This window comes from Eschrichtius robustus, chromosome 2, assembly GCF_028021215.1.
Source record: "Eschrichtius robustus isolate mEscRob2 chromosome 2, mEscRob2.pri, whole genome shotgun sequence".
Lineage (NCBI taxonomy): Eukaryota > Metazoa > Chordata > Mammalia > Artiodactyla > Eschrichtiidae > Eschrichtius > Eschrichtius robustus.
In genome coordinates this window covers 178,583,325-178,611,248 of record NC_090825.1, presented here as the reverse complement: position 1 = coordinate 178,611,248, position 27,924 = coordinate 178,583,325, and the positions used below count along the sequence as shown (strand labels likewise).

At 60.4% G+C, this 27,924-nt stretch overlaps 2 protein-coding genes across 2 annotated transcripts; one reads left to right on the top strand and one right to left on the bottom strand.

Annotated features, from left to right (window-relative positions):
* Positions 1-606: 606 nt before the first annotated feature.
* On the top strand, positions 607-19,748 carry APC2 (APC regulator of WNT signaling pathway 2). Its single transcript, XM_068537404.1, has 14 exons — positions 607-747; positions 894-984; positions 1,114-1,294; positions 2,175-2,283; positions 2,422-2,538; positions 3,202-3,279; positions 3,485-3,583; positions 4,111-4,501; positions 5,011-5,106; positions 9,313-9,452; positions 9,812-9,889; positions 10,035-10,151; positions 10,464-10,678; positions 12,474-19,748. The coding sequence occupies exons 1-14, from the start codon at positions 607-609 to the stop codon at positions 17,383-17,385; spliced, it is 6,765 nt and encodes a 2,254-aa protein (XP_068393505.1). The 3' UTR covers positions 17,386-19,748.
* Positions 19,728-25,672, bottom strand: C2H19orf25 (chromosome 2 C19orf25 homolog). The gene is made up of 3 exons (XM_068537403.1): positions 25,609-25,672; positions 25,273-25,404; positions 19,728-21,379 (listed from the first exon to the last, which is right to left on the bottom strand). The coding sequence occupies exons 2-3, from the start codon at positions 25,400-25,402 to the stop codon at positions 21,150-21,152; spliced, it is 360 nt and encodes a 119-aa protein (XP_068393504.1). The 5' UTR covers positions 25,403-25,404; positions 25,609-25,672; the 3' UTR covers positions 19,728-21,149.
* Between the last annotated feature and the right edge of the window lie 2,252 nt (positions 25,673-27,924).

Genomic DNA, 27,924 nt, shown 5'->3' with positions numbered 1-27,924 from the left:
GCTAGCTGTCCAGCTGCTGGGGCCACCATCAGCCCATCCATCGCTTTCTTAGAACCTTCACGGCAGTCTTATTGTCCAGCATCTGGGCCAGCTGGCAGTCTGTCCACCCAGCCTCTGGGCGGCTGTGCTCATTCAGGAGAGGGTCTTGGCTGTCCGTCCATCTGTCTGTTTGTCCCTCTCTCTCTCTCTGGCTGTGTGTCTCTGAGCCTGGTGGCATTGGGCTGGCGAGTCCCCCTGCCAGTTTCAACTGTCTGGCTGTCCGTCTGTCTAGCCAGCTGTCCGTCTGTGTGTCTAAAAGCTTCACAGTGAGGGCCAGTGTCTGTCTGTGTCTTGTCTGTTGGTCAGTTCAGCTGTCTGTCTGACCACCTCTCCGACAGTTCTGTCCCTCTGTCTCCCGTTGTCCCTGCCTATGTCTGTCACTCCACCTGCCAGGCCGTCTGTCCCCCGGATTCCCTGGGCCAGCACCATCCCGCCTGCAGCAGTCCACGCCAGCCACCCCTGCCTGAGACCCAACCCAGGGCTGGAACTTAGGTCGAGGGCCGCCCCCTACCCAGACCCTCGGATGATCCCTCTCTCCCGTGGGCCCAGGCGCTGCAGGAGCTGAAGATGACGAGCTCCGTGGCGCCCTACGAACAGCTGGTGCGGCAGGTGGAGGCCTTGAAGGCCGAGAACAGTCACCTGAGGCAGGAGCTTCGGGATAACTCAAGCCACTTGTCCAAGCTGGAGACAGAAACGTCGGGCATGAAGGTGCGAGGGGAGGCTGGGCGGAGGACGTGGACCCGGGTCACGGGGACAAACACCAGGGCGCTGGGCCCAGGGATGGGCAGGCAGGACAGGGACATCTCACAGGGGGCTGGACCACCGACCGCTCTCTTTCCGGCCTCCATGTTCAGGAGGTCCTGAAGCACTTGCAGGGCAAGCTGGAGCAGGAGGCCCGCGTGCTGGTGTCCTCAGGGCAGACCGAGGTGCTGGAGCAGCTGAAAGGTGAGGGGCTGGCCTGGGGACCACCCCCACCTGCACGTTGGGGCCAACCCTGGTCCGCTTCCTGAGGGAGCTGGGAGGAGGGGGACAGGGGGCGTGCTGACCTCAGCCTCTCTCTCTGCGCCCACCCAGCCCTGCAGATGGACATCACCAGCCTGTACAACCTCAAGTTCCAACCCCCGGCTCTGGCCCCCGAGCCCACTGCCCGGACCCCCGAGGGAAGTCCGGTGCACAGCTCCGGGCCCTCCAAGGACAGCTTTGGGGAGCTGAGCCGGGCCACCATCCAGCTGTTGGAGGAACTGGACCGGGAACGGTGAGATGGTGGGGAACCTTGCCACAGGCAGTGGTCACAAGGCTCCACCCACCTCATGAGCCCCCCTGCCCGCTCCCTGCCCCATCCCCATGTGGCGCCTCAGCCCCCTTTCCTGGCCCAACTGACCTCAGCTGGAGGACAAGGGCGGGGGTGGTGGTGGCGTTCCTGGCAGAGGGGAAGGCTCCTGGGAGACGTCCCCCGGGGTCCTGGACACACAGGCGTCACCAGGAACAGGGCTGTGTCCAGTGCCAGGGCTCAGAGTCAGGCCTGGAGCCAGAGAGACTCAAGGCGGCCTTTGTGGAGAAAGGGCTGCGGCCCAAGAAACCTGGGCCTGAGGCCAGAAGAAGGAGGCAGGGTCTGGGTGCCTAGCTCAGCTCGGCTGCGTTGTGTGGGGTCAGACAGGGAAGTTCTGGAGCAGCCTGGAGTTAAGTCCATGCTTTGCTGTCTGACCTCAAGCAAGAACCCTAGCCCCTACCAGCCTCAGACTTCTGCTCTGTAAAATGGGAATAGCAGTGTCTCCTCACAGGGTGTGAAAAGGGAGACTCTACTGCACCTGGAGCAATCCGAGCCTGACGTTTGCCCTGTGTAGGCTAGAGGGAGATTAGCCGGTGTTCGAGAGGTGTTAGAACAGCCTCCTCAGAGCCTTTCTCCGAGGACCAAGATTTACAAAGGAGTTACCTTTTTTACTTTCAAATAATTTCTGCACTCCATCCCCACCCCAGTGCCGGGGGCACCACGGGCGAGACTTTGCCACACTACCTATTAAACTTGGCGCCCAGTAAGCACCCCACAAGTGATTACAAAAATCAGAGTAAACAAACACATTATGGCAACGGCTCCCGCTCTGTGAGCCCGCGTCCACCGACCGGCCCTCCGCCAGGTGTTTCCTGTTGAATGAGATTGAGAAGGAGGAGAAGGAGAAGCTCTGGTATTACTCGCAGCTGCAGGGCCTATCCAAGCGCCTGGACGAACTCCCTCACGTGGAGACGGTGAGCGCGCGGAGCTGCCCGGGGTTTTGCAGTGCCCCGCCCCAACCCGCCCATGGCGGGGGGCGGAGCGGAGGCCCAGCCCTCGCCCGGGTATCGCCCCCCACCCCCAACTCACCGAGGCCCGCCCGCCCCTCCCAGCAGTTCTCGATGCAGATGGATCTGATCCGGCAGCAGCTGGAGTTCGAAGCCCAGCACATCCGCTCGCTGATGGAGGAGCGCTTTGGCACCTCGGACGAGATGGTGCAGCGGGCGCAGGTGCGGCTGGGGCGGAGCCATGCACCAGCGGGCGGATCAGAGCGCAGATATTGTTGTGGGAGGAGCGCAGATATTGTTAATGGGCGGGGTTACATGTCTGCGGGCGAATCAGAGGACAGAGACTCCTGCGGGTGGGGCCTGACGCAGGAAGCGGAGCCATAGTTAGAGCTGGGTGTGAGCGGAGCCAGAGGCGGCTTAGCACAGAGCCCGGCTCAGAGGACAGAGTCCCAGAACGATAGGGACGGGGCGACCAGTGCGAGGAACCGAGTCCGAACAAGACTTGGGCGTTGACAGTCAAATGGCGGGACCAAGTCAGAAAATAGGTGGGTCCGGAGGGATGGCCTGGGGATTAAGCTGTGGGCGGGGCCAGAGCCTGGGCTTGAGGGTTGGACCTTGGGTGGGGCCAGGAAGTGAATGGAGTCAGATAACCGGGGGGGGGGGGGGGGGGAGGGTTGAGAATGGGTGGGCCATATCAAGGAGGAGGCGGGGTCAGAGCCCAGGGTGGGGTTTGGGCAATGGATGGGGCCAAACCAGGGACTGGGCGGAGTCAGCATGGGGCAGGATTTGGACTGGGGACGGGGCCGTATTGGGAGTGTGGGCGGAGTCGGAGCCGGGGTGGGGGTGGGGGTGGGATTTCCTCAGTGTACCCTTTCTCCCACGCAGATCCGTGCTTCCCGCCTGGAGCAGATCGACAAGGAGTTGCTGTCGGCGCAGGACCGGGTGCAACAGACCGAGCCCCAGGTACCAGGAGGGGCGGAGTCAGGGCCCTAGTGGGTGGTGACAGCCCCAGGCAGCAGGGAGACCCCCGGGCCCTGCCCAGGGTTCAGGAATCCGTCTGCGGCCCCCGCCACATCGTCATGGGGGTAGGGCAGGCATCAGCAGCCGGGGCGGGCGCTTTGTGGGGTGCCCCTGGGCGGAACCCGCAGGCCTGGCGTTCTCCCCACAGGCCTTGCTGGCAGTGAAGTCGATGCCGATGGATGAGGACCCCGAGGCTGAGGTCCCCACGCACCCTGAGGATGGTGCCCCTCAGCCGGGCAACAGCAAGGTGAGGGGAGTCCGGGGGGGGGGATGCTGAGAGCGGGGTGGGGACAGTGGCGGCCGGCTGGGTTGGGATACACAGTGAAGTGGGTCCTGCATCCCTGCTGCATTTGAAGGCCCCTCCCTCTCCAGGCCGCCATAAAGCATCCCCAGGTGTGGGAGGGTCACCCTGAGTTGGAGTGAGTCGGGAGGTTGGGTTGTGGTGCGGAGCCTGGCGTGGGTGTGGATACCTGTTCTGTATATTTGGGGGGCACTCTGGGCTTAGATGTAGGGGACCACCCCTAGGAGTACTGGTGAGGCTGATGGGGTGGACATTTGGCTCTTATGGGCTGGGGGCATCTCTGCAGTGGGGTGTGTGTGTGTGTGTGTGTGTGTGTGTGTTGCTCCCCGGGAGGATGCAGGGTGAGGGTAGTGGGGTGAGCAAGAGATTCTCCTGGGCTGAGGTCATAGGACTCCCATCCGTTCAGGGGGAGTGCAGGTGGGCCAGGTGAGCCAGGCGGGGCTCCCCACCCTGACATCTCCTGCCCCTCGCAGGTGGAGGTGGTCTTCTGGCTGCTGTCCATGCTGGCGACGCGTGACCAAGAGGACACGGCACGGACGCTGCTCGCCATGTCCAGCTCACCTGAGAGCTGCGTGGCCATGCGCCGCTCGGGCTGCCTGCCGCTGCTGCTGCAGATCCTGCACGGCACCGAGGCCGGGCCTGGGGGTCGCAACGGGACCCCAGGGGCGCCGGGAGCCAAGGATGCGCGCATGCGCGCCAACGCAGCGCTGCACAACATCGTCTTCTCCCAGCCGGACCAGGGTCTGGCGCGCAAGGAAATGCGCGTCCTGCACGTGCTCGAGCAGATCCGTGCCTACTGTGAGACCTGCTGGGACTGGCTGCAGGCCCGGGACAGCGGGCCCGAGGGCGGCGGCGCTGGCGGCGGTGAGTGAGTGAGCAGCTTCTGGGCGCTGGGCGGCAGCCTGGGCTCCCCGGGTGCCAGGGCAGCACCGCTGGCAGTAACAGCGGCCTCTGGCTTTTGCCGGGCACCTGCTCTGTGCCACGCGCCGGCTGAGGCCTCCTGGGAACCTGTGAAGACAGACTGGCAAAGGGATAGCCACAAGGTAGATGCTCAAGAAACGGTCGTTGATTGAAAGGATCGATCGTAGTTAACCCTCAAAAGGCGGGGGCAGAGTTTGAGATTCCTAGCTGTTGGGGCCGCCCACAAAGTTAGTATCAGATGCTAAGCACCAGGCTGGGTGAGGCAGGCCCCTCCTTGTTCACTTCAGAGGGGCCGATGCTCTGGGGGTAACCCCGCACGCCCGGCGGGCAGCACTTTGTAAAGCTCCAGGTCTTGGCAGGTCTGCAGGGTGGAGACTGCAGGGAGGGGCGGGGACCCACCAGGCGACATTTCCTGCAGTGGAAGGGCTCTGACCCGGTCCCCTTGCCCACAGCCCCGGTCCCCATCGAGCCACAGATCTGCCAGGCCACCTGCGCCGTGATGAAGCTGTCCTTCGACGAGGAATACCGCCGCGCCATGAACGAGCTGGGTGAGTGCCCCTCGCCGCCCCCACGAGCTGGAGCTACCCCCGATCTGGACGGCCTCTGGGCCTCACTCAGCGCAGGGCAGGTTCTCGGCACTAGTGGTCCTGGGGCTCAGAGAACAGGGGAGAGGCCGGGAAGCCAGGAGAAAAGGTGAATCGAAGCTACTGGGTGGTCGAGGCGGAGCGACCCTGTGAAGTTTTAGGTTTGGGAGTACTACAGCATCTTTTCCGCGTAAAAGTAATCAAAACATGGGGAAAGGAAATATCAAGGGCCAAACGAGGCACTACTTCTCACCCGGCAGATGGTCAAAGCACTCAAAGGTTCTTCTGTAAGGTCCCACGTGGTCTGGCCACATAGACTCGGGCGCTCAAAACCCAATGGGGGTGGGGGTGGGGGGAGCGCCCAGGCGCAGCCTTTCTGGGGCGGGGGGCATCTGGAGTGGCAGACATTTTACAAGAGGGCACAGGTCTGCAGTTCTTCCTCTGCCAGCCGGTCCAGGGACCCCTGGAGGTTACCAAGCTCCTTCCAAGAGGCTTGCACACTCACTGCTATGTTGATAATTCCACGAAGATGCGATCTGCCTTTTTCACTCTCGTGTGCATGTGTGTTCAGAGGGGTTTTCCAGGCACTCCTACTCTGAGGACCGCTGGGCTGTGCGTTCTGGGGTTAAAAGATTTCTCCGTTTTCATTTCTAGTGTGGTAAATATTTTTTGTTTATTGAAGTATAGTTGATTTACAATATTGTGTTAGTTTCAGGTGTAAAGGGATGCAGTTATATATACATTTTTTTTTTATATTCTTTCCCATTATGGTTTATCACAGGATATTGAATATGGTTCCTTGTGCTCTACAGTAGGACCTTGTTGTTTATCCGTCCTGTCTATAATAGCTTACATCTGCTAATCCCAGCCTCCGACTCCATCCCTCCCCCCTAACCCCCTCCCCCTTGGCAACCATAAGTCTGTTCTCTGTGTCCATGAGTCTGTTTCTGTTTTGTAGGTAAGTTCATTTGTGTCATATTTTAGATGCCACATAAAAGTGATATCATATGGTATTTGTCTTTGTCTGACTTACTTTACTTAGTATGATAATCTCTGGGTTCATCCATGTTGCTGCAAATGGCATTATTTCATTCTTTTTTTAAGGCCGAGTAATATTCCATTGTATCTATATATACCACATTTTCTTTATCCATTCATCTGTCAATGGATATTTAGGTTGCTTCCATGTCTTGGCTATTGTAAATGGTGCTGCTATGAACACAGGGGCGCATGTATCTTTTCAAATTATAGTTTTGTCCGGGTATATGCTCAGGAGTGGGATTGCTGGATCATACAGTAGTTCTATTTTTAGTTGTTTAAGGATCCTCCATACTGTTCTCCATAATGGCTGCACCAACTTACATCCCAACCAACAGTGCAGGAGGGTTCCCTTTTCTCCACACCCTCTCCAGCATTTGTTATTTGTAGACGTTTTAACGATGGCCATTCTGACGGGTGTGAGGTGGTAGCTCGTTGTAGTTTTGATTTGCATTTCCCTAATAATTAGTGATGTCGAGCATCTTTTCACGTGCCTGTTGGCCATCTGTATGTCTTCTTTGGAGAAATGTCTATTTCGGTCTTCTGCCCATTTTTCGATTGGGATGTTTGTTTTGTTGTTGGTGGCAGTATGATGACTATTGAGCTGTAACCCAAGTGAACTCTTTGGGGTCCTCAAAAAAATGTTCAGCATGTACAGGGGTCCCGAGATGAAAATGCTGGCATGTCACTGGTGTCCGTCAGTCAGGCAAGGGACGCACGATGAGCTGAGTGGCCCCTTAGTTCCAGTGAAAGTGCCCCACGCACAGTTCAGTTCAACCTCTTTTCCCCTATTGTTATTTTTTTCCTTTGTGTGTGTTCCCGGGAGTGGAGTTTCCAGATTAAGAAGCAAAAAGGCTTTGGAAGCTCCCCACTCCAACTTCTAATTACATATTTAAACATTTTTAAATTTTATTTTAAGTTTTTTTTTTGGCCACGCTGCAGAGCTTATGGGATCTTAGTTCCCCAACCAGGGATTGAACCCGGGCCCTCAGCAGTGAAAGCACCGAGTCCTAACTACTGGACCGCCAGGGAATTCCCTAAACATTTTTTTAAATTGTGGTAGATTATATGTAACATAAAATTTACTGTCTTAACCATTTTTAATCTTATCTTCCCAAACTGAAACTCTGTCCCCATTAACTACTCAGTCCCCCTCCCCCTCCCCAGCCCCTGGCAACGACGAACCCACGCTCTGTGTCTGTGGATCTGCCTGTTCTGGACGTTTCCCATCAATGGAATCACACACTCTGTGTCTGGCTTCTCTCACTGAGCATCGTGTTCTCAGGGTCCATCCATGTGGTAGCGAGGGTCAGGGCTTCACCCCTTTTCGTGGCTGAGGGACGTCCCCGTGTGTGGAGGGACACGGTGTGTTTCTCCATCATCTGGTGATGGACACTCAGGCTGTTTCCACCTTCTGGCTGTTGTGACTTGTGCTGCTGTGCACACACACGTACAGGTTCGCTTTGGAAGTTTGTAGGTTTGTGTTGCTAAGCCCCTTCCCCAGGGTGGTCCCCACTGGTGTGCTCTTCAGCAAAACTGCCTCATCGGTCCCGGGTCCCGAGGACGATCCTGTTGCTGAACGAGGGGGAAGGGCTGCGTGTGTTTGGGTTCCTGCAGGTTCTTTCCCTTCTACTCCCGCTGACCATTTACTCTTTAAAAAAAAAAAATTATTTATTTGGCTGCACCAGGTCTTAGTTGCAGCATGCAGAATCTTTTTTTTTTTTTTTTTTTTTATTTATTTATTTTTGGCTGTGTCGGGTCTTCGTTTCTGTGCGAGGGCCACTCTTCATCGCGGTGCGCGGGCCTCTCTTGTTGCGGAGCACAGGCTCCAGACGCGCAGGCTCAGTAGTTGTGGCTCACGGGCTTAGATGCTCCGCAGCATGTGGGATCTTCCCAGACCAGGGCTCGAACCCGTGTCCCCTGCATTGGCAGGCAGATTCTTAACCACTGCGCCACCAGGGAAGCCCCAGAATCTTTTTTTTTTTTTAACTAAAAATATTTTTTTTGGCTGTGTTGGGGTCTTCGTTGCTGCATGCGGGCTTTCTCTAGTGCGGCAAGCAGGGGCTGCTCTTCGTCGTGGTGCACTGGCTTCTCGTTGCGGTGGCTTCTCTTGTTGCGGAGCACGGGCTCTAGGCGTGCGGGCTTCAGTAGTTGTGGCGCACGGGCTTAGTTGCTCCGCAGCATGTGGGATCTCCCCGGACCAGGGCTCGAACCTGTGTCCCCTGCATTGGCAGGTGGATTCGTAACCACTGCGCCACCAGGTTAAGTCCCCATGCAGAATCTTTTAGTTGGGGCATGCAGGCTTTTAGTTGCAGCATGTGGGATCTAGTTCCCTGACCAGGAATCGAACCCCGGGCGCCCCTTGCTTTGGAAGCACGGAGTCTTAACTGCTGGACCACCAGGGAAGTCCCGACCATTTACTCTTTGTAAAGTGAGAACCCAGTTGTCCTAGTGAGTAAAGAACTGTGTGTGCAGGAACCTCCCTGGCGGTCCAGTGGTTAAGACTCCGTGCTTCCACTGCAGGGGCCACGGGTTTGATCCCTGGTCGGGGAACTAAGATCCCACATGCTGCGTGGCATGGCCAAAAAATTAAAAAAGGAAAAAAAGGAAAAGAAAAATCGTGTGTGTGGGCCATCAGCAGTGGCTCCTGAGCACACGCCGTCCGGTCCGTCCCGGGGACGCAGCGGGACAGCCGCCAGCCCTGCCCTCAGTGGCTTGCTGGCTAATGGTTTGGGAGCTTCTCATCTGGGGAGTTGGGGGCTTCCCTGAGGAAGTCACTCTTGAGCAGAAGGGGACCCAGGAAACTGGGCAAACAGTGGGGAAGAGCATCCCGGGCAGAGGGAACAGCATGTGCAAAGGCCCGGCAGCCGGACGAAGTGTGACTGGGGGCTGAGGGCAGAAAAGAGGCGGGCGTGAGGGTGCAGGGCACCCAGGGGGCTGGGCCAGCCAGGCAGCAGGCTGCCTGGAGGAGGTGTCCTCAGAGTTGGGCTTCAAAGGTGGGCTTAAGGAGAGCAGATTGGAGGGAGGGGAGGGCGTATAGGTAGAGTGAGCTGCGCGGGCAGAGGCTGGGAGGTGGGCAGGCGGGGTGGTGGGGGGTGCCCACCTGCCCCCAGCCCTGCCGTGTCCCCACAGGTGGGCTGCAGGCTGTGGCGGAGTTACTGCAGGTCGACTATGAGATGCACAAGATGACCCGGGACCCCCTCAACCTGGCCCTGCGCCGATACGCCGGCATGACCCTCACCAACCTAACCTTCGGGGACGTCGCCAACAAGGTGGCTGGGTGGGCCGGCGGGCGGGCCAGCATCGCCCAGGCTAAGCCCCGCTGGCCTCCTCCCCGCCTCGAAGCAGCACTGAGAGGCGGGGACAGGCGGGGAGACTGAGGCCCGGGGTCCGGGCCGCCATCCTCTTGGCCCCTCTGCTGCTGCCCCTGTGGAGCGGGGGCCTCTGGGCCTGGGCGGGGTGTCTGCGCCTGCCTGAGCCTCAGTCTCCTCATCAGAGCAACAGGGCGAGTGCTCTTCCTCCCCTGTGGTGGTGAAGATGGGGGGTGGGGTTCGAGCTCTAGCACATAGTAGGTGCTCAGTCAACGCGGGAGGTGCCCCCGCCATGGCGTGACTCCCGTGTCGCCCCACAGGCCGCACTGTGCGCCCGCCGGGGCTGCATGGAGGCCATCGTGGCCCAGCTGGCGTCCGAGAGTGAGGAGCTGCACCAGGTACCCGGGAGGCTGCGGTGCTGCCGGGTGGTGGGGGGCGTCCCCTGGGCTCTGCCACCTGCCGCCGTGGGGCTTGCGCGTGGGCCCTGCGAGGCACCCTGGCAGCCGGGCCCGGGCCCACACGGCCTGCCCTGCACTCGCCCAGGTGGTGTCCAGCATCCTGCGCAACCTGTCCTGGAGGGCGGACATCAGCAGCAAGAAGGTGCTGAGGGAGGTGGGCAGCATGACGGCCCTGATGCAGTGCGTCCTGCGAGCCTCCAAGGTGGGCACCGGGCGGGGTGGCGGGGGCCACGGCTCCACGTGGCCGGGAGGCACTGGCAGCAGGTGGCGAGCTCGCCACCTTGGGGGGAAGTCAAGCCAGACGGACAACCCGCCACCTGGCAGCGGGTCCAGGCTAGGGGCTTCCAACCCGGCAACTCAAAAGATCTTGCCGTGGCCGGCTGTGTTACTTTTGACTTCTACTCGAAAAGGCATTGGGGTGCCTTGTGTTGGCACCTCGAGGGAGAGGGCCCGTGGGTGGGGCGGGGCTGGGGCCCCCACCACTGACCCCCTCCTGCTCCTGCCCCGCGCCCAGGAGTCCACCCTGAAGAGCGTGCTGAGCGCCCTGTGGAACCTCTCGGCGCACAGCACGGAGAACAAGGCCGCCATCTGCCAGGTGGACGGCGCCCTGGGCTTCCTGGTCAGCACACTGACCTACAAGTGCCAGAGCAACTCGCTGGCCATCATCGAGAGCGGAGGCGGCATCCTGCGCAACGTGTCCAGCCTCATCGCCACCCGCGAGGACTACAGGTCAGCCGGGGGCGCGGGGGAGGGCGCTGGGCAGGTGGAGCCCGGGAGCAGCTGGGGTGGCGGAGGCGGCTCCCCCTCTGCGGTGAACCACGGGGAGCCGAGCCTCGTCCTCCTGCGAATGGGTCGGCCCGATGCATCCCCGGTCGCTGACTGTTCTCAGTATAAATACATCCCAAATACTGCCTGGGATATACTCGTACCACATTTTAAATTAACTTAGTAAAAATATACGTAGCATTCTAAGTCATATTAATAATGCTTGTTCTTTTTCAAACTATTATGCACTAAGTAGTAAACAATGCTTATTCTTCATTAACATATTTACTTCTTACTAGGTAACGTTAACAGTAAGTAATGCTTCTAACGTATGAAAATACGTAACCGTTAAAAAGTATAAGTATATCCCAAATAATGCATGGGATATACTTGCGCTAAAGATTTTACCAATTAAAATAAAACATTAATTTATTAATAATGCTAATAACAAACAATATTGAGATTTCTGTTTACTTTAGTATAAATACATCCCAAACACTGCACGGGATATACTTGTACTAAATTTTAAATTAACTTAGTAAAAATATACATAATTTTCTAAATAATACTAATAATAAATACTTGTTCTTTATTAAAATATTATTCACTAAGCAATATTAATAAATAAATGCTTATTCTTCATTAGCATAAATATTTATTACCTACTAGGTAACATTAATAATAAGTAATACTTCTAAGGTATGAAAATACATAGCTATTAAAAAGTATAAGTATATCCCAAATATTGCGTGGGATATACTGAATTTTAAATTATTAAAATAAAAATGCATTATTTTCTAAATAATAGTAAAAATGTGTTCTTTATTAAAATAAATAAAATTATTTGTTAATACTACTAATAAATAATGCTTCAGATGTATGAAAACACATAACTTTTAAAAAGCATATCCTAAATACTGCATGGGATATGCTTGTGCTAAAGACTTTATCAATTAAAATAAAACATCAATTTACTAATAATGCTAATAATTTAACAAACAATACTTAGATTTTTGTCTTCTTTTAAAAATACTATCTTTAGTATATTCCTGAATGTTGCATGGGAGGATACTTGTGCCAAAGATCTTACCATGTAAAATAAAACATTTATTTACTAGTAAGGCCAATAATTAAGAAACAATACTTAGTATTTTTAAAAGCAAACAGAAATATATCTTCAGTATGTCCCAAATATCACAAGATTTAGGTGCCCTAAAATGAGTTATACTCTACAGTACTATACATAAAATAGGTAATCAACAGGACCTACTGTGTAGCACAGGGAACTCCAATCAATAGTCTGTAATAACCTAAATGGGGAAAGAATCTGAAAAAGAACGGATACGTGTATATGTATAACTGAATCACTTAGCTGTACACCTGAAAGTAACACAACACTGTAAATCAGCTGTACTCCAATGTAAAATAAAAATTAAAGAAATAAAATGAGATGGTTTTAATGAAATTTCATTTTAAATAAGTAATATTAATACATTAGTATTGTTTCATAAATAGTTCGTTGACATCAATGAATGAAAGCTTTCACACAAGTACAGCGCCTTCAATATTTGGGATATGCTTTTACTAAAAATGTATCCCTTCCTTTGAAATTCAAAGTTACCTGGGCACCTTCTGTTCTGACTTGCCCCACGTGGCCACAGTACTGCCGGCGGGCGGGCGGCCGGCGGGCTGGGGTCCGAGCTGGGCGGGGGGCCTGACGCGCCCCTCCCGCCCCTCCTCGCCCCTCGGGCCCCCGTAGGCAGGTGCTGCGGGACCACAACTGCCTGCAGACGCTGCTGCAGCACCTGACGTCGCACAGCCTGACCATTGTGAGCAACGCATGCGGCACACTCTGGAACCTGTCGGCCCGCAGCGCCGGCGACCAGGAGCTGCTGTGGGACCTGGGCGCCGTGGGCATGCTGCGCAACCTGGTGCACTCCAAGCACAAGATGATCGCCATGGGCAGCGCCGCCGCCCTGCGCAACCTGCTGGCCCACCGGCCCGCCAAGTACCAGGCGGCGGCCACCGCCGTCTCCCCCGGCGCCTGTGCGCCCAGCCTGTACGTGCGCAAGCAGCGGGCGCTGGAGGCTGCGCTGGACGCGCGGCACCTGGCGCAGGCGCTCGACCACCTGGAGAAGCAGGGCCTGCCCGAGGCCGAGGCCGCCTCCAAGAAGCCGTTGCCGCCCCTGCGCCACCTGGACGGCCTGGCCCAGGACTACGCTTCTGACTCGGGCTGCTTCGATGATGACGACGCACCCTCCCTGGCCACCGCTGCCGCCGCCACCGCCGAGCCTGCCAGCCCCGCCGTGCTGCCCCTCTTCCTGGGCAGCCCCTTCCTGCAGGGCCAGGCGCTGGCCCGCGCCCCGCCCGCCCGCCGGGGCGGCCTGGAGTCCGAGAAGGAGGCCGGCGGGGAGGCAGCCGTGGCAGCCAGGGCCAAGGCCAAGCTGGCACTGGCAGTGGCGCGCATCGACCGGCTGGTGGAGGACATCTCGGCCCTGCACACCTCGTCCGACGACAGCTTCAGCCTCAGCTCTGGGGATCCCGGGCAGGAGGCCCCGCGGGAGGGCCGCGCGCACTCCTGCTCCCCTTGCCGGGGGCCCGAGGCGGGGCGGCGAGAGGCCGGCGGCCGGGCTCACCCACTGCCGCGGCTCAAGGCGGCCCACGCCAGCCTCTCCAACGACAGTCTTAACAGCGGCAGCACCAGCGACGGGCACTGTCCCCGCGAGCACTCGCGGCCCTACCCGCTGGCCGCGCTGGCCGAGCATTGCGAGGGACCCCTGTGCGGCCAGGCGCGGCCCAGCCGGCTTGACCTCAACCTGCCCAGCGGCCAGGTTGAGCCCAAGGCCCGGGACGCCGCGGCCACAGATGCCCGCGTGTGCACCATCAAGCTGTCGCCCACCTACCAGCACGTGCCGCTGCTTGAGGGCACCGCCAGGGCGGGCGCAGGGTCCCTGGCCCCCAGGGCCCGGAAACAGGCCTGGCTGCCCGCAGAGGACCTGAACAAGGTGCCCGAGAAGCTGGCGGCGGAGAAGGCACCCCTCTGCCTGTCGCGCTGCAGCTCCCTGTCCTCACTGTCCTCGGCCGGCCGCCCAGGGCCCAGTGAGGCCGGGGACCTGGACGACAGCGACTCGTCCCTGGAGGGGCTGGAGGAGGCCGGCCCTAGTGAGGCCGGGCTGGACGGGGCCTGGCAGGGGCCGGGGGCCGCCTCCCTGCCCATGGCCATCCCGGTGCCTCAGCGGGGCCGGGGCCTGGGGGTGGAGGACGCCACGCCGTCCAGCTCGTCCGAGAACTGCGTGCAGGAGACGCCACTGGTGCTGAGCCGCTGCAGCTCGGTCAGCTCGCTGGGCAGCTTCGAGAGCCCATCCATCGCCAGCTCCGTCGCCAGCGACCCGTGCAGCGGGCTGGGCAGCGGCACAGTCAGCCCCAGCGAGCTTCCTGACAGCCCCGGGCAGACTATGCCACCGAGCCGCAGCAAGACGCCCCCGCCGGCCCCCGCGCCGCCGGGCGAGCGTGAGGCCACCCAGTTCAGCCTGCAGTGGGAGAGCTACGTGAAGCGCTTCCTGGACATCGCCGACTGCCGGGAGCGCTGCCGGCTGCCGTCCGAGCTGGACGCGGGCAGCGTGCGCTTCACTGTGGAGAAGCCCGACGAGAACTTCTCATGTGCTTCCAGCCTGAGTGCGCTGGCTCTGCACGAGCTCTACGTGCAGAAGGACGTGGAGCTGCGGCTGCTGCCCCCGGCCTGCCCCGAGCGCAGCAGTGGGGGAGGCGTGGGCCCCGGGCACCGCCGGCGGGACGAGGCCGGCGGCCGCCTCGAAGGGCCAACATCCACCGACCGGGACCTGGAGCTGCTGCGCGAGTGCCTGGGTGGGGCCGTGCCCGCCCGGCTCCGCAAGGTGGCCTCGGCACTGGTGCCTGGCCGCCGCACCCTGCCTGTGCCCGTCTACATGCTGGTGCCCGCCCCAGCCCGGGAGGATGAATCCTGCACCGACTCGGCCGAGGGCACGCCAGTCACCTTCTCCAGCGCCACCTCCCTCAGCGAGGAAACACTGCAGGGACCCCCCGGGGACGGCGGGCCTGCGCAGGGGCAGAAGGCTGCAGGCCGTGCCGCCCCCACCAGGCAGCCCGCCGGGCACCGGCACAGGGCGGGGGGCACGGGCCGGAGCACAGAGCAGCCCCGGGGGGCTGGCAGGAGCCGCGCAGGGCTCGAGCTGCCCCTCTGCAGGCCCCCGAGCGCCTGCAGGGACAGGGACAGCTCCCGCCCGGGCCGGGCGCGTGGGGACGGGGCCCTGCAATCTCTGTGCCTCACGACGCCCACCGAGGAGGCTGTGTACTGCTTCTACGGCAACGACTCAGACGAGGAGCCGTCCGCGGCAGCGGCAGTGGCACCCCCGCGGCGGGCATCTGCGATCCCCCGCGCGGTGAAGAGGGAGTCCCTGGCTGGTGGCAGGAAGGAGGTGCAGGCCGCGCCCAAGGTCGCGCCGCCCAAGGTTGCTGCGCCCAAGGTCGCGCCGCCCAAGGTTGCTGCGCCCAAGGTCGCGCCACCCGCCAGGGGCCAGCCCAGCCTCATTGCCGATGAGACGCCACCATGCTACTCCCTGAGCTCCTCCGCCAGCTCCCTGAGCGAGCCTGAACCCTTTGACCGCACGGCCAGCCGGCCCCGAGCCCGCGAGCCAGGGGTCACCAAGGACCCAGGCCGCGGGGGCAGGCGGGACGGCGCCCCCCGCCCGCGGGCCGAGGCAGAGCTGCTCCGGCGCTGCACTGGCTCAGCCATGCCCAGACGCCGGCCCCAGGTGTCTGGCCCAGGGTGCCGCCAGTCCCGAGCGGCGCAGCAGGAGAAGAGGCCAGCAGAGGGGCCCCGGGAGCACAGTGAGGAGGCGGCGGGCTCGGACCACGCCTCAGACCTGGACAGCGTCGAGTGGCGTGCCATCCAGGAGGGGGCCAACTCCATCGTCACGTGGCTACACCAGGCAGCGGCGGCGGCCACCCGCGAGGCCTCCTCTGAGTCCGACTCCGTTCTGTCCTTTGCCTCAGGGCAGTCGGTGGGCTCCACCCTGCAGCCTCCCCTGCACAGGAAGGGGCGACGGCCAAGGGCAGAGGGCCAGGCGGGCAGTGCCATGCGGCCAGAGAAACGGGACAGGGCTCTGGCCCAGCGCAGCGGCGACCTGGAGAAGCCACGTGGCACTCAGAAGGCCACGTCTGGGGTGCCAGCCGTGCTCCGGGGACGGACGGTGATCTACATGCCCAGCCCAGCCACCCGGGCCCAGCCCAAAGGTGCCCCTGGGCCCCGCAATGTGCCGAGAAAGACGGGAGCCCCAAGCCCAGTGCAGCCAGCAGCCCCCGCCAAAACCCCAGGCCCCGGGCAGCAGCGGTCTCGAAGCCTGCACCGACCTGGCAAGATCTCAGAGCTGGCGGCGCTGAGCCCCCCTCAGAGGAGCGCCACGCCACCCGCCCGCCTCGCCAAGACCCCCTCGTCGAGCTCCTCCCAGACCTCCCCGGCCTCCCAGCCTCTGACGAGGAGGTCACCCCCCGCCGTCCAGGCTGCAGGACCCCTGCCTGGCCCCGGGGCCTCCCCCGCAACCAAGACTCCCGCCCGGGCCCTGCTGGCCAAGCAGCACAAGACACAGAAGTCGCCCGTGCGGATCCCCTTCATGCAGAGGCCCGCCAGGCGGGGGCCGCCACCCCTGGCCAGGGCAGCCCCGGAGCCAGGTCCAAGGGCCCGAGGGGGCCGCCCGGGGCTGGCTCGTGTGGCCTCCGCCCGCTCCAGCGGCAGCGAGGCCTCCGACCGCTCCGGTTTCCGGCGGCAGCTGACCTTCATCAAGGAGTCGCCCGGCCTGCTGCGCCGCCGACGCTCCGAACTGTCCGCCGCCCAGGCCGCCACCCCGGCTGCCCAGGCCAGCCTGCCCCGCCGTGGCCGGCCCGCGCTACCCGCCGTCTTCCTATGCTCCTCGCGCTGTGATGAGCTGCGGGGGGCCCCCCGGCAGGCTCCGGCCCCCCAGCGGCTCCCCATGGCCCGGCCCGGCCCGGGCGAGCGGCTGCCCCGGCGCACCAGCTCTGAGAGCCCGTCTCGCCTGCCGGTCCGCACGCCGGCCGCGCGGCCCGAGACGGTCAAGCGCTACGCCTCCCTGCCTCACATCAGTGTGGCCCGCGGGCCCGACGCCCCCGCCCCTGGGCCTGTGGCGGACAACGCGCCCTGCAGCAGCACTGGGGAGGCCGCGCCGGGCACCACGTGGCGTCGCATCCGGGACGAGGACGTCCCGCACATCCTGCGGAGCACGCTGCCCCCCCGCGCCCTGCCCCTGCTGGGCTCCTCACCCGAGGACGGCCCCACAGGCCCTCCGCAGCGCAAGACCAGCGACGCCGTGGTCCAGACCGAGGACTTCGCGACTGCCAAGACCAACTCGAGCACGTCCCCGAGCCTGGAGAGCTGGGCGACCCCACAGGCCACGACCGGCGGCCCCCCCTCCCTCCTCCTCGGCAGCGACGTGGACGGGCCGGGCCCCGCCAAGGCGCCCGCCCCCGGCCCCTTCGTCCCCGCCAGCCGACACGGCTCCCCCAGCCGCTCCGCCCGCGTCCCCCCCTTCAACTACGTGCCCAGCCCCATGGTGGCAGCCGCCACTGACTCTGCCGTGGAGAAAGCCCCCGCCCCCGTCCCTACCGGCCTCCTGGGATAGTGGCCGGGGCTGGCCTTCCAGAACGTCCTCTCCCGGCCCAGGGCCGTCTGGCTGCCCCGAGGGTGGTCCCAGCACCCGCCTGCCCACCCGGGCCCCCGCCCTCTGAGCCTCTGCCCTGCCCGTACGGGCCCCACACTCACTGCGTAGACGCTTGCTTCCGTGCCCAGGGGGCTCCGCAAGGAAAGTGAGCTGCAGGGTGGACCTTACGTCCCCGCCAGGGGGCGCCCACGGGGGCGCCGTCCCAGCCAGGCCCCCACGCGGAGACCGCGCTCCTGGCTGGGGCTGTCCTCGGCAGTGCCCTCCTGGGCTCCTGGCCCCACCGGGCCCAGCATCAGCACCACACCCCCTCCCCTACCCTCCGGGGAGCCGCAGGGAGGTGACAGTGCCCGCCCGCCGACGTGGGGGACGGGAGCCTGCCAGCTGGGGGCAGCGGCAGGCAACCGTGGCAGAGCAGGCGCAGCAGGAAGCCTGTAATTACGGGCAAGGCTGAGTAACTTGTTTACGAGGGCTTAGCCGGCTCGTCGGCCTGTTCAGCCTCAGCGTGGGGCACGGGGGAGGGGCGTGGCTGAGCCCCACAGAAAGGGGGCCCCACCGGAGACTGCGAGTGTAGGGAGCCTGGAGCACCCCGGGACTGGCCGGGGGTGGTCTGGACACAGCACCCCCGCAACCCTCGTAAGGAACACGGAGAGGCAGGCGTGCCGCGAGGGCTCTGGCCGAGGCGGGCGGGGCACCGAGGGGAGGCCGGGGCCCGGCTAACCGCCCCGCCGCCGGGCCTGGACTGCACTCTAAGGGAGGACGTCCCGGCAGGCGCCCGCCCGGCCCCCGGCCTTTCCCTTTTCGATCTCAATCTCCTTTGCGACGCGGGAAGCCCTGGATCTGTGGGCTCCGTGCGGGCACGGCCTCCTCCCTGAGGTCCAGCACAGCTGTGGGACTCGGAGTGGGAGGCCCTGGAGCCCACAGGTGCTGCAGGGAGCTGGTCCCAGAGGAGGCGGAGGGGGAGCCCCGGCACACCTGGCAGGAAGAGCCACCCACCGCCTCCCTGCAGAACCCGGCTCTGGGCGGGGCTGCTCTCGGCCGCCCCGCGGATATGCAGTCACAGTCGCCCCGCAGAGCTGCTCCTGGGGCCGGGGAACCCTGTGCCGGCGTCCGTCCTTTCTCTGGGAGGAGGGGGAGCAAGGCTGAGTCAAGAGGAGGTGCTGGAGGGGCCCCATCTCCACCCCGGGCGCCACCGACTGCCCCTCCTCTCCCTCGGACACCGTTCCGCCGCTGAGACACACAGACTCGCTGCAACCTCTCCCTCACACCCAACACCCGTCCTGCAGGACAGGCGCCAGGACTCTGCCTGAGGGCCTGGACGCAGCACGAGGGAAGGGCTGCATCACGTGCCCCTCCTGTGGAGGGCCAGCCGGCGGCAGCAGTGGAGGAGGCCGGGGGCTGAGCAGGGTGCCAGGAACCCGGCCCCCTGGCGGATCAGGATCAGACGCGTCTCAGAAACCGGCCGCCCCCGGCCCCCAGTCCCCTTCAGTAGCCAGAAGGGCGGGGCTGGGGGGGTCTTCCGAGCGCCTTCTCAGATATGGGGGCTGAAGGATGCTGCCCCCCACCACCACGGGCCAGCCTCCCCTGGAAAAGGGAGCCCCACCCCAGCTCGCCCCGCCGTGAGGGGTGGGGTGGGAGCCCCCCGCACTGGGAGACCCAGGTGGCGCTCTGGCCGCTGTGTGCCTGTCTCCCCACGTGGGCCGTGGGGCGAACTCCCAGAGCTACCTCTCGGCGAGCAGCGCGGCCACCGTGACTGGGGGCAGAGGACCCTCCCCGGCCGCCCCCGCTGCCCTCTGTCTGGCCCAGGCGTTCTCTCCCCAGGCCGGGGCCATCCTGTCAGAGCCACCTCTGCCTTGTCCAACCCCTGCAGCGGGGCCAGCCACACCTCATCACCCAGCCCATGAGGCCAGTGGGGGCCCAGGGCCCTGAGAAGATGGGCTTCCTGGAGGAAGGCAGTGGCGGTTGCTGGACAGTCGTCTGAGGCAGGAGCTGGAGGACCACAGTCTGAAGCCCTCAGGACGCCGCCCGGCCACCCGCTGAGGGGACACGGGGCACCCACTCCCGGACCTTGGCCCAGGGGCAGACGGACCCCACGAGCTGGGTTCTGGATTCGGTGCATCACCTGACCCCTGGCCACCCTGCCGGCTGCAGCCCGAGCCCAGCGGTCTAGGCTCCCCCTCCACCCTGCGTCTCCCTCCTGGGTCTGCAGTGCCACCGGACACATGTAAATATGTACAGCCCCGTCCCATCCCGTCCCCCCAACCGTAAAGCCATCATCTGGCGGAAGGAGGCCACGGAACCAGGCGTCTCACATGCACCTTTAATAAACAGCTGTTGAGTTGCGCTCCACACTGCCTGCGCCCGTCTCCAGAGGGGACAAGCCGGGGTGGGGGTCCACGTGCCGCCTGCAGAGCCTCGCTCCCCACAACCGCGAGGACGCGAGGGGACGCCCGAGGGCTGAGCCCCAGCGTGACCCGGGGGTGCAGGGAGAGCGCTCAGGACAGGCGCAGGGGGGAGGAACCCGGCAGGAGTCAGTGGAGTGTCTCTGCCTGATGCCAGGGGGATCCGGAGGGTGGACAGTGCCCCAAAGACAGGTGGCCCCACTCGGAGGCCAGGCAGGGCAGGGAGAGGGGAAGCAGCTCACCCCAAGGGCCCGCTGTTAGCCAGCGCGCCCTGGAGGAGGCAGCCTGGCGTCCACTGCTGCCACTAGAGGCAAGCCCGCACGTTCTTGACACCTGGGCCTCCAAGGTCAAGTCTCCAGTTTTGGGGTCTCTCAGGGTGAAGCAGACACTCTTTCTTCCTGGGATGCGCAGGGTCTCCCTTGTCAGGGCCCTGCGTGCTGGGTCCCAGCACTGCCCCGAGCTTCCGGGGACCCTGCAAAGGAGTGGTCCATCGGGGCACTGTTCAGACAGCTACACACGGGGATTTCATCGGAGGGACTCGGGCTCATCCACGACGGTCCTGGCCCCGGGGCCACCTCCCGCCGGCCTACTGCTTCTCTGGTCTTCATGGGATGGTTTTTTAGGGTGATGCCCTTTTCAAGATCCTCTCCTGCCCCACCACCCACCTGTCCGCAGACCAAGGTGCACGGACAGGAGGGCAGCTGGGTGATGGCCCGAGGCAGTGGACTGACCACCACGTCCTCTCATGGCGCCCCCGTGTGACAGAACCCCACAGCTGATGGACAGACAGGTGCCCTGGGGGAGCGCCCAGGCCCTGGGTCGGAGTGCCGGGGGCCCTGAGGGGTGGCACCCACCGCGAGGGCCCTGGGGGGGCCACAGCTCCTCACATAACCTCAGCCACCACGCGTCAGGGAGGACACTGAACTCCTCACCCTCTTCTGGGACCCCTGGGACCCCCAGTTCACACGGAGACGGCACCAGCTCAGCCTGATGGGGGGGGGCAGTGAAGCAGGGTCGCCAGAGGAAGGAAGGGAGGATGGACGGAGGGCCCTCGGGGGCTGGGCCCCGCAGGAAGTCCAGTCGGGGCTCCTCAGGGCGAGGGGCATGCGCACAACCCCGACCCCACCCTCGGGGAGGGGCCTGTGCCTGGCTGAGGCAGCCCTACCCCCTGGGCAGGCTGTGTCCCCCAGGGTCTCTGGGTGCCAGGCATGCCTAGGCCGCGGAACAGAGAGCCTGGACCCTGGTTCCGGGACCAGGGGCCAGGTGTCAGGTGAGGTGCGCCGGGCCAGGTGTCGAGTGGAGCCCCCGAGGCCCCGGGGAGCCGGGTCAGCCCAAGGAGGTGGCGGCCGCGGCGCCCGGCAGAGCCACCTGGCCCATGTGGCTGACCTCCTGCTCCAGCTCCTCGCGTGCCCGCCGCAGCTCCTCGCGCTGCTGCTTCAGCTGGGCGCCCGCATGCCACAGCCGCTGGTTCGTGGCCACGTAGACCCGGCTCTGCTGGTAGAGCTGCTCCCGCTGGGCCTCAGTGTCCTCGGCCCTCCCAGAGGGGGCTGGGGGGTCTGGGGACAGGACACGGCAGCATCACTGCCCGCTGGCCACACAGGGGACTCAGTTTACCCCCCAAAGAAAGCAGTGGACCGAAGGGGACAGGTCACAGAAAAGGCCGGACTCCACCGTCCCTCCGTCCCGCCTGGGGGTGGGCTCCAGCTCCTGGAAAGGGCCTTGACCCTGACCATGAGCCGGCCGGCCTCACCTGTGCTCTCAGCAATCAGGGAGGTGGGAGGAGGCCCGGAGGGCGTGGACGCACATTTCCCAATGACCACGCTTCCTAAAGGGCGTGGCGGGGGGCGGGGGGGGGGGGGGGACCAGGGCAGGAAAAGCACAGGTTTCAGGGCCACCTGGAGACACGTCAAGGTCCTCTCCGCTCTGCCTGGTCCCCTTGTCTACAAACAGGCCCAGAAACACTGGCATTTAATTAAAAATCACTTTATCTGCTTTAGTAACAAGGTGGGAAAGGCCAGACAGTGCACACGGAGGCCAGGTATGGCCCTAGACGTGAACACAGGCCGACAGGGGAAGCCCCTCGCCCTCAAGTGGCCCCGGCACTGCTCATGGGGTAACTGGGCCCAGGATCCTTAAGTTGGGGCTCAAATGGCCTCTGAAGACCCAGCCGCGGGCCAGGGATAAATACAGCTCCTGTTCCTGGGGCTGCCCCGTCCAACACGACGTTCCAAGTGATGGAAACGCCCTACAGCTGAGCCACCAGGGACTCCTGAGCCCTTGAAATGTGGCCACATGGAACAAAGATCAGAATTTTTTTTCTTTTACTATTAAGAAAAATAATAGTTGTCCCACAGCCGTGTGTAAATCAGTGAAGTTAGAACACTCCCTCACACCATACACAAAAATAAACTCAACATGGCTCAAAGACTTAAATGTAAGATATGACACCATACAACTTCAAGAAGACAGCACAGGCAAAAACATTCTCTGACATAAATGGTACCAATATTTCCTTAGGTCAGTTTCCCAAGGCAACAGAAATAAAAGCAAAACTGGGACTTCCCTGGTGGTCCAGTGGTAAAGAATCCGCCTTCCAATGCAGGGAATGAGGGTTTGATCCCTGGTGGGGGAACTAAGATCCCACATGCCGCTAACTACTGAGCTCGTGCGCCTCAACTAGAGCCCATGTGCTGCAAACTACAGAGCCCATGCACCCTGGAACCCATGCGCCACAACTAGAGAGAAGCCTGCGTGCCTCAGCGAAGATCCCATGTGGCACAACAAAGACCGAACGCAGCCAAAAATATATAAATAAATGAATAATAGAAATAAAAGCAAAAATAAACAGATGGGACCTCATCAAACTCACAAGCTTTTGTACAGCAAATGAAACCATCAAAGCGAAAAGTCAACCTATGGAATGGGAGAAAATATTTGCAAATGATGCGACTGACAAGGGCTTAATCTCCAAAATATACAAACAGCTCATACAACTCAATCAAAAAAACAAAACAGCCCAATCGAAAAATGAGCAGAAGACCTAAACAGACATGTCTTCAAAGAAGACATACAGATGGCCAACAGGCACATTAAAAGATGCTCAACATCGCTAATTATTAGAAAACTGCAAATCAAAACCGCAATGAGGTATCAATTCACACCAGTCAGAATGGCCATCATTAAAAAGTCTACAAACGGGGCTTCGCTGGTGGCGCAGTCGTTAAGAACCCGCCTGCCAATGCAGGGGACACGGGTTTGAGCCCTGGTCCGGGAAGATCCCACATGCCACGGAGCAACTAAGCCCGTGCGCCACAACTGCTGAGCCTGCAAGGCACAACTACTGAAGCCCGCGTGCCTAGAGCCCGTGCCACCGCAATGAGAAGCCCATGCACTGCAACGAAGAGCAGCCCCCGCTCGCCACAACTAGAGAAAGCCCGCGCAGAGCAATGAAGACCCAACGCAGCCAAAAAAAAAAAGCCTACAAACAATAAATGCTGGAGAGGGTGTGGAGAAGAGGGAATCCTCCTACACTGTTGGTGGGAATGTAAGTTGGTGTAGCCACTGTGGAAAACACTATGGAGGCCCCTCAAAAAACTAAAAATAGAGCTACCCTATGAACCAGCAATCCCATTCCCGGGCATATAGCCAGAAAAACCTCTAATTCAAAAAGACACACGCACCCCAGTGTTCACAGCAGCACTATTTACAATAGCCAAGACATGGAAACAACCTGAATGTCCATCAACAGATGAATGGATAAAGAAGATATGGTGTGTGTGTGTGTACACACACACACACACACACACACACACACACACACTGGAATACTACTCAGCCATAAAAAGGATGAAATAATGCCATTTGCAGCAACATGGATGGACCTAGAGATGATCATACTAAGTGAAATAAATCAGAAAAAGAAAGACAGAAACTATATATCACTTATATGTGGAATCTAAAATATGACCCAGGGCTTCCCTGGTGGCGCAGTGGTGAAGAATCCGCCTGCCAATGCAGGGCACACGGGTTTGGGCCCTGGTCCAGGAAGATCCCACACGCCATGGAGCGGCTGGGCCCGTGCACCACAACTACTGAGCCCGCGCGTCTACAGCCCATGTTCTGCAACAAGAGAAGCCACCTCAGTGAGAAGCCCGCGCACCACAGCGAGGAGTAGCCCCCACTTGCTGCAACTAGAGAGAGGCCCGCATGTAGCAACGGAGACGCAGTGCAGCCAAAAATAAAATAAATAAATTTTAAAAAAAACCACAAAATACCATTCACGTTATAGCAGTACACCATATATCCTCAATAAATATTTATTAATCAATAAATATTTTAAAAATTTAAAAAATAAAAAAATATGACCCAAATTGGACTTCCCTGGTGGCCCCGTGGTTAAGACTCCACACTTTCACTGCAGAGGGCGTGGGTTCGATCCCTGGTCGGGGAACTAAGATCCCACATGCCGAACAGCATGGCCAAAAAAAAAAAAAGAAAAGAAAAAAAACAACCCAAGTGAACTTATCTACGAAACAGAAACAGACTCACAGACATAGAGAGCAGAACTGTGCTTGCCAAAGGGGAGGGGGGGCGAGGAAGGGACGAATTGGGAGCTTGGGATTAGCAGATGTAAACTATTATACACAAAATGTATAAACAACAAGGTCCTACTCTAGAGCACAGGGAACCATATTCAATATCCTGTGATAAACCATAATGGGAAAGAATATGAAGAAGAATGTATATGTATGTATAACTGAGTCACTTTGCTGTACATCAGGAGTTAACAGAACACTGTGAATCAACTATACTTCAACTTTAAAAAAAGACACAAAGACAAACCAAAAACAAACAAACAACAACAAAAAACAAAGCCCCAAAGCGTTTCTCACTTTCTATCGTCCCACAAGTCTTACATATTGAATGTCTCTACCCACTAGAATGGCCCGAGGGCAGGCACCTTTTTTTTTTTTTTTGCCCTTGGCCGCGCCGCGCAGCAGGAGGGATCTGAGTTCCCCGATCCGGGAGCGAACCCGTGGCGCCTGCAGTGGAAGCGCCGAGTCTTCACCACTCGACCGCCAGGGAAGTCCCAGGCATTTCCATCTTTTTTGATCACCTATCCACCTCAGTGCTTAGACTAGACCCTGGCCCACAACAGGTTCTCAATGAAGGTTTGTTGAATGAATAAACAAACCTCACAGAGTGGAACACAAAATTCACCCTACAACTGTATGCCACTCATCTGCTTCCACCTTCTGAACAAGGGGTGGACACACGTTTTCTGCAAAAGGCCAGACCTACGTATTTTTGGCACTGCAGGGCCAGACAGTCTCCGTCCTGACTACTTAACTCTGCCAGTATGTCTTAAAGGCAGCCAGGCGCTTCCCCCGCCCCTTCCTGCTGGGGTCTCTGGGCAGCCTCTCCCCTGCCCGACCTGGGCTCCCCCTACCTTCCCGGGCCAGGGCGGTGAAGACTAGGTCCTCGGCGGGCGCCCCCCGCACGTCCTCCAGGATCTGCTCCACCGTGGGGGGCGCCGGGCGGGTGGGCAGCACCACGCGCTTCTTGGCCTTGGAGCCCATCCCTGCAGGTGGGAGAAGGGAGCGTGGACCGGGTCGTTCCTGCCGCCCAGCGAACACCTACACGCGCTCCGGAACCCCGCTCCCGGCGAAACGCGCCCTGCCCCGCTCCTCCCAGGGCCGAACAGCACAGGGCCAGGGGGTTCAGCCTCCGTCTCCACCCATGCCCCAGCTTCCCGCTGAAGCTCCCAGGGCGACCGCCGCCTCACCTGGGGGAAAGGCTTCACCCGCCACCGCGGCCCAGCGGCCACTTCCGCTTCCGGTTGGCACGCGGACCCGCCCCACAGGCCCGTGACGCGCACTTCCGGCCTCCTCCGGCTCCCGCCGGCCGCGAAGCCACGCCCCTCTTAAAGGGGCCGGGCCGGCGAGGGTCCGGGTACCATCCGAGCAGCTAAGTTGACTGGACCAGAACTAGGAAGGACGAGACATCATCCTCCCCGCGCCAGGCCTGGAAGCCCAAGGGGTGGGCGTAGGGTCCAATCCCGGCTCTTTTCGCTGCCTAACAAGGCATCCGAAGCCCGGTTTTCTGCAAAAGGGGGACACGGCCCCCAACCCACGTGGCTGTCGTGGGAACAAAGTTACTGTGCAGCCCACGCCAGGTGGCGGGCGGACAGCGAGCGCTCCGTGAATGCCAGCTGCGCCAGCCCCAGCGAGGTGGCCAGGGGCGTAGCACGCGCGTCTGGTCCGGCCTCGCAGATCCCCGTCAGGGTCGCCTCTCCTGTCTCTAAAACCCCCTCCCCACCGGGGCGGGGGCGTAGCGCTGGACGGTGATCTTGGCCCCTCCCCTCTTGGGTAGCATGGGAAGACAGGCTCAGAGCCCAGGGAGGTTTTTGCGTTTCTAAACAACTCTATTAAAAGTAATTTACAGGGAATTCCCTGGCGGTCCAGTGGTTAGGACTCCGCGCTCTCACTGCCGAGGGCTTGGGTTCAATCCCTGACGGGGGAACTAAACTCCCACAATCCAGAAGCCGCAAGGCGCGGCCAAAAAAAAAAAAAAAAAGCAATTTACATGCCATAAAGTCCACCTGTTTAAAGTGTACAAGTCAATGGTTTGGGAATATATAGAGAGACCTGTTCTGAACGTTTCACATCAGTGGAATCACACACCGTGTGTCCTTTTTTGCCTGGCTTCTCTCACTGAGCATCGTGTTCTCCAGGTCCATCCATGTCGTAAGGAGTGTCAGTGCTTCACTCCTTTTCATGGCTGAGTGATGTTCCCATGTGTGGATGGACCACACTCCATCTATTCATTCACCTGTTAATGGACATTTAGGCTGTTTCCACGTTTTGGCCGCTGTGAATCATGCTGCTGTGAACATCCTTGCACGGGTTTTTGTGTGAATGTGTCTTTAGTTTTCTTGGGCACGTACCTGGCAGCAGAATTGCTGAGTCCTACAGTAACTCTATGTTTAATTGTCTGTGGAACTATTTCCCAAAGTGGCTGCCCCAAGATGGCATGTTTTGGGCACTTACTATGTGCCAGGCGGGAAAACTACCTCTTTGGATCCTTGAGAGTATTTGGTGAGGCAGGTGCCAGGCTTAATGCTGTTGCACGGGTGCAGCCACCGAGGCTCTGAGAGGGAGGCCAGGTGCCTCTGGACACACAGACTGGACCTAACTTCAGAACTAGGGGCTGAGCTGGCTGGGACTCTGGGGGGCGTGGGCAGGACTCGGAGAGCAGCTGGCTGTCTCCCCTCCCTCACTAGCCACCTGCTTCCATTGGGTCCAGCTGCAGCCCTAGACAGAGACTCATTCCCTTCACGGCTTGAGGCTGGCCAACCTGAAACTGGTGGCCAAGCAGATACTCAGGGGCCCAGGGCCACTGGACACTGGGGCTGTCTCTGGGGCTCTGAAACAAACCAGGACCACCCCTTGGAGTTCAAGTGAAGCCCATGGTCAAGGCACAACCAGCTTCCACTTCCTTGTGGAAATCGCCTCCCCGCCCTGAAAATCAGGAGGAACATGTCCCCACCCCACCGGTGTGTGTGAGGACAGAGGAGGGACTCTTACTAACTCCATCCATGCCCTACCCCACCCCCATCCCCACTCCCCTGCACCTCAGGATCCTCCTTCTGTTCCAGAGAGGTGGAGAACCCATTTTCCAGATGAGGAGGTCGAGGCCTGAAGGAGTGAGATCAATGTACCTCCAGCTTATAATTCCCTCAGCCTCCCGACGACCTCAGAAAATAGACAAAGGTGTAATTACTGGAAGCTGGTAGACAGGCTGAGTGGATGGAACGCTGTGTGAATTGTCATTTGCAAATTGCACTTCTGTTAGTTCTCGGTGTTAAAGAGAAACTCCCGCATAAAGATGGAAGAGGAGGGCTTCCCTGGTGGTGCAGTGGTTAAGAACCCGCCTGCCAATGCAGGGTACATGGGTTCGAGCCCTGGTCCGGGAAGATCCCACATGCCGCGGAGAAACAAAGCCCGTGCGCCACAACTACTGAGCCTGCGCTCTAGAGCCCGCGAGCCACAACTACTGAAGCCCGCGTGCCGCAACAAAGAGCAGCTCCCACTTGCCGCAA

Excerpts from the sequence above, each read along its gene's own strand:
- APC2 (XM_068537404.1), top strand. The coding sequence starts at position 607 with ATGACGAGCTCCGTGGCGCCCTACGAACAGCTGGTGCGGCAGGTGGAG. Across the intron at positions 748-893 it reads CAGAAACGTCGGGCATGAAG|GAGGTCCTGAAGCACTTGCA; the intron begins GTGCGAGGGGAG and ends CTCCATGTTCAG. Across the intron at positions 985-1,113 it reads GGTGCTGGAGCAGCTGAAAG|CCCTGCAGATGGACATCACC; the intron begins GTGAGGGGCTGG and ends GCGCCCACCCAG.
- C2H19orf25 (XM_068537403.1), bottom strand. The coding sequence starts at position 25,402 with ATGGGCTCCAAGGCCAAGAAGCGCGTGGTGCTGCCCACCCGCCCGGCG. Across the intron at positions 21,380-25,272 it reads CACCGCCCTGGCCCGGGAAG|ACCCCCCAGCCCCCTCTGGG; the intron begins GTAGGGGGAGCC and ends TCCTGTCCCCAG.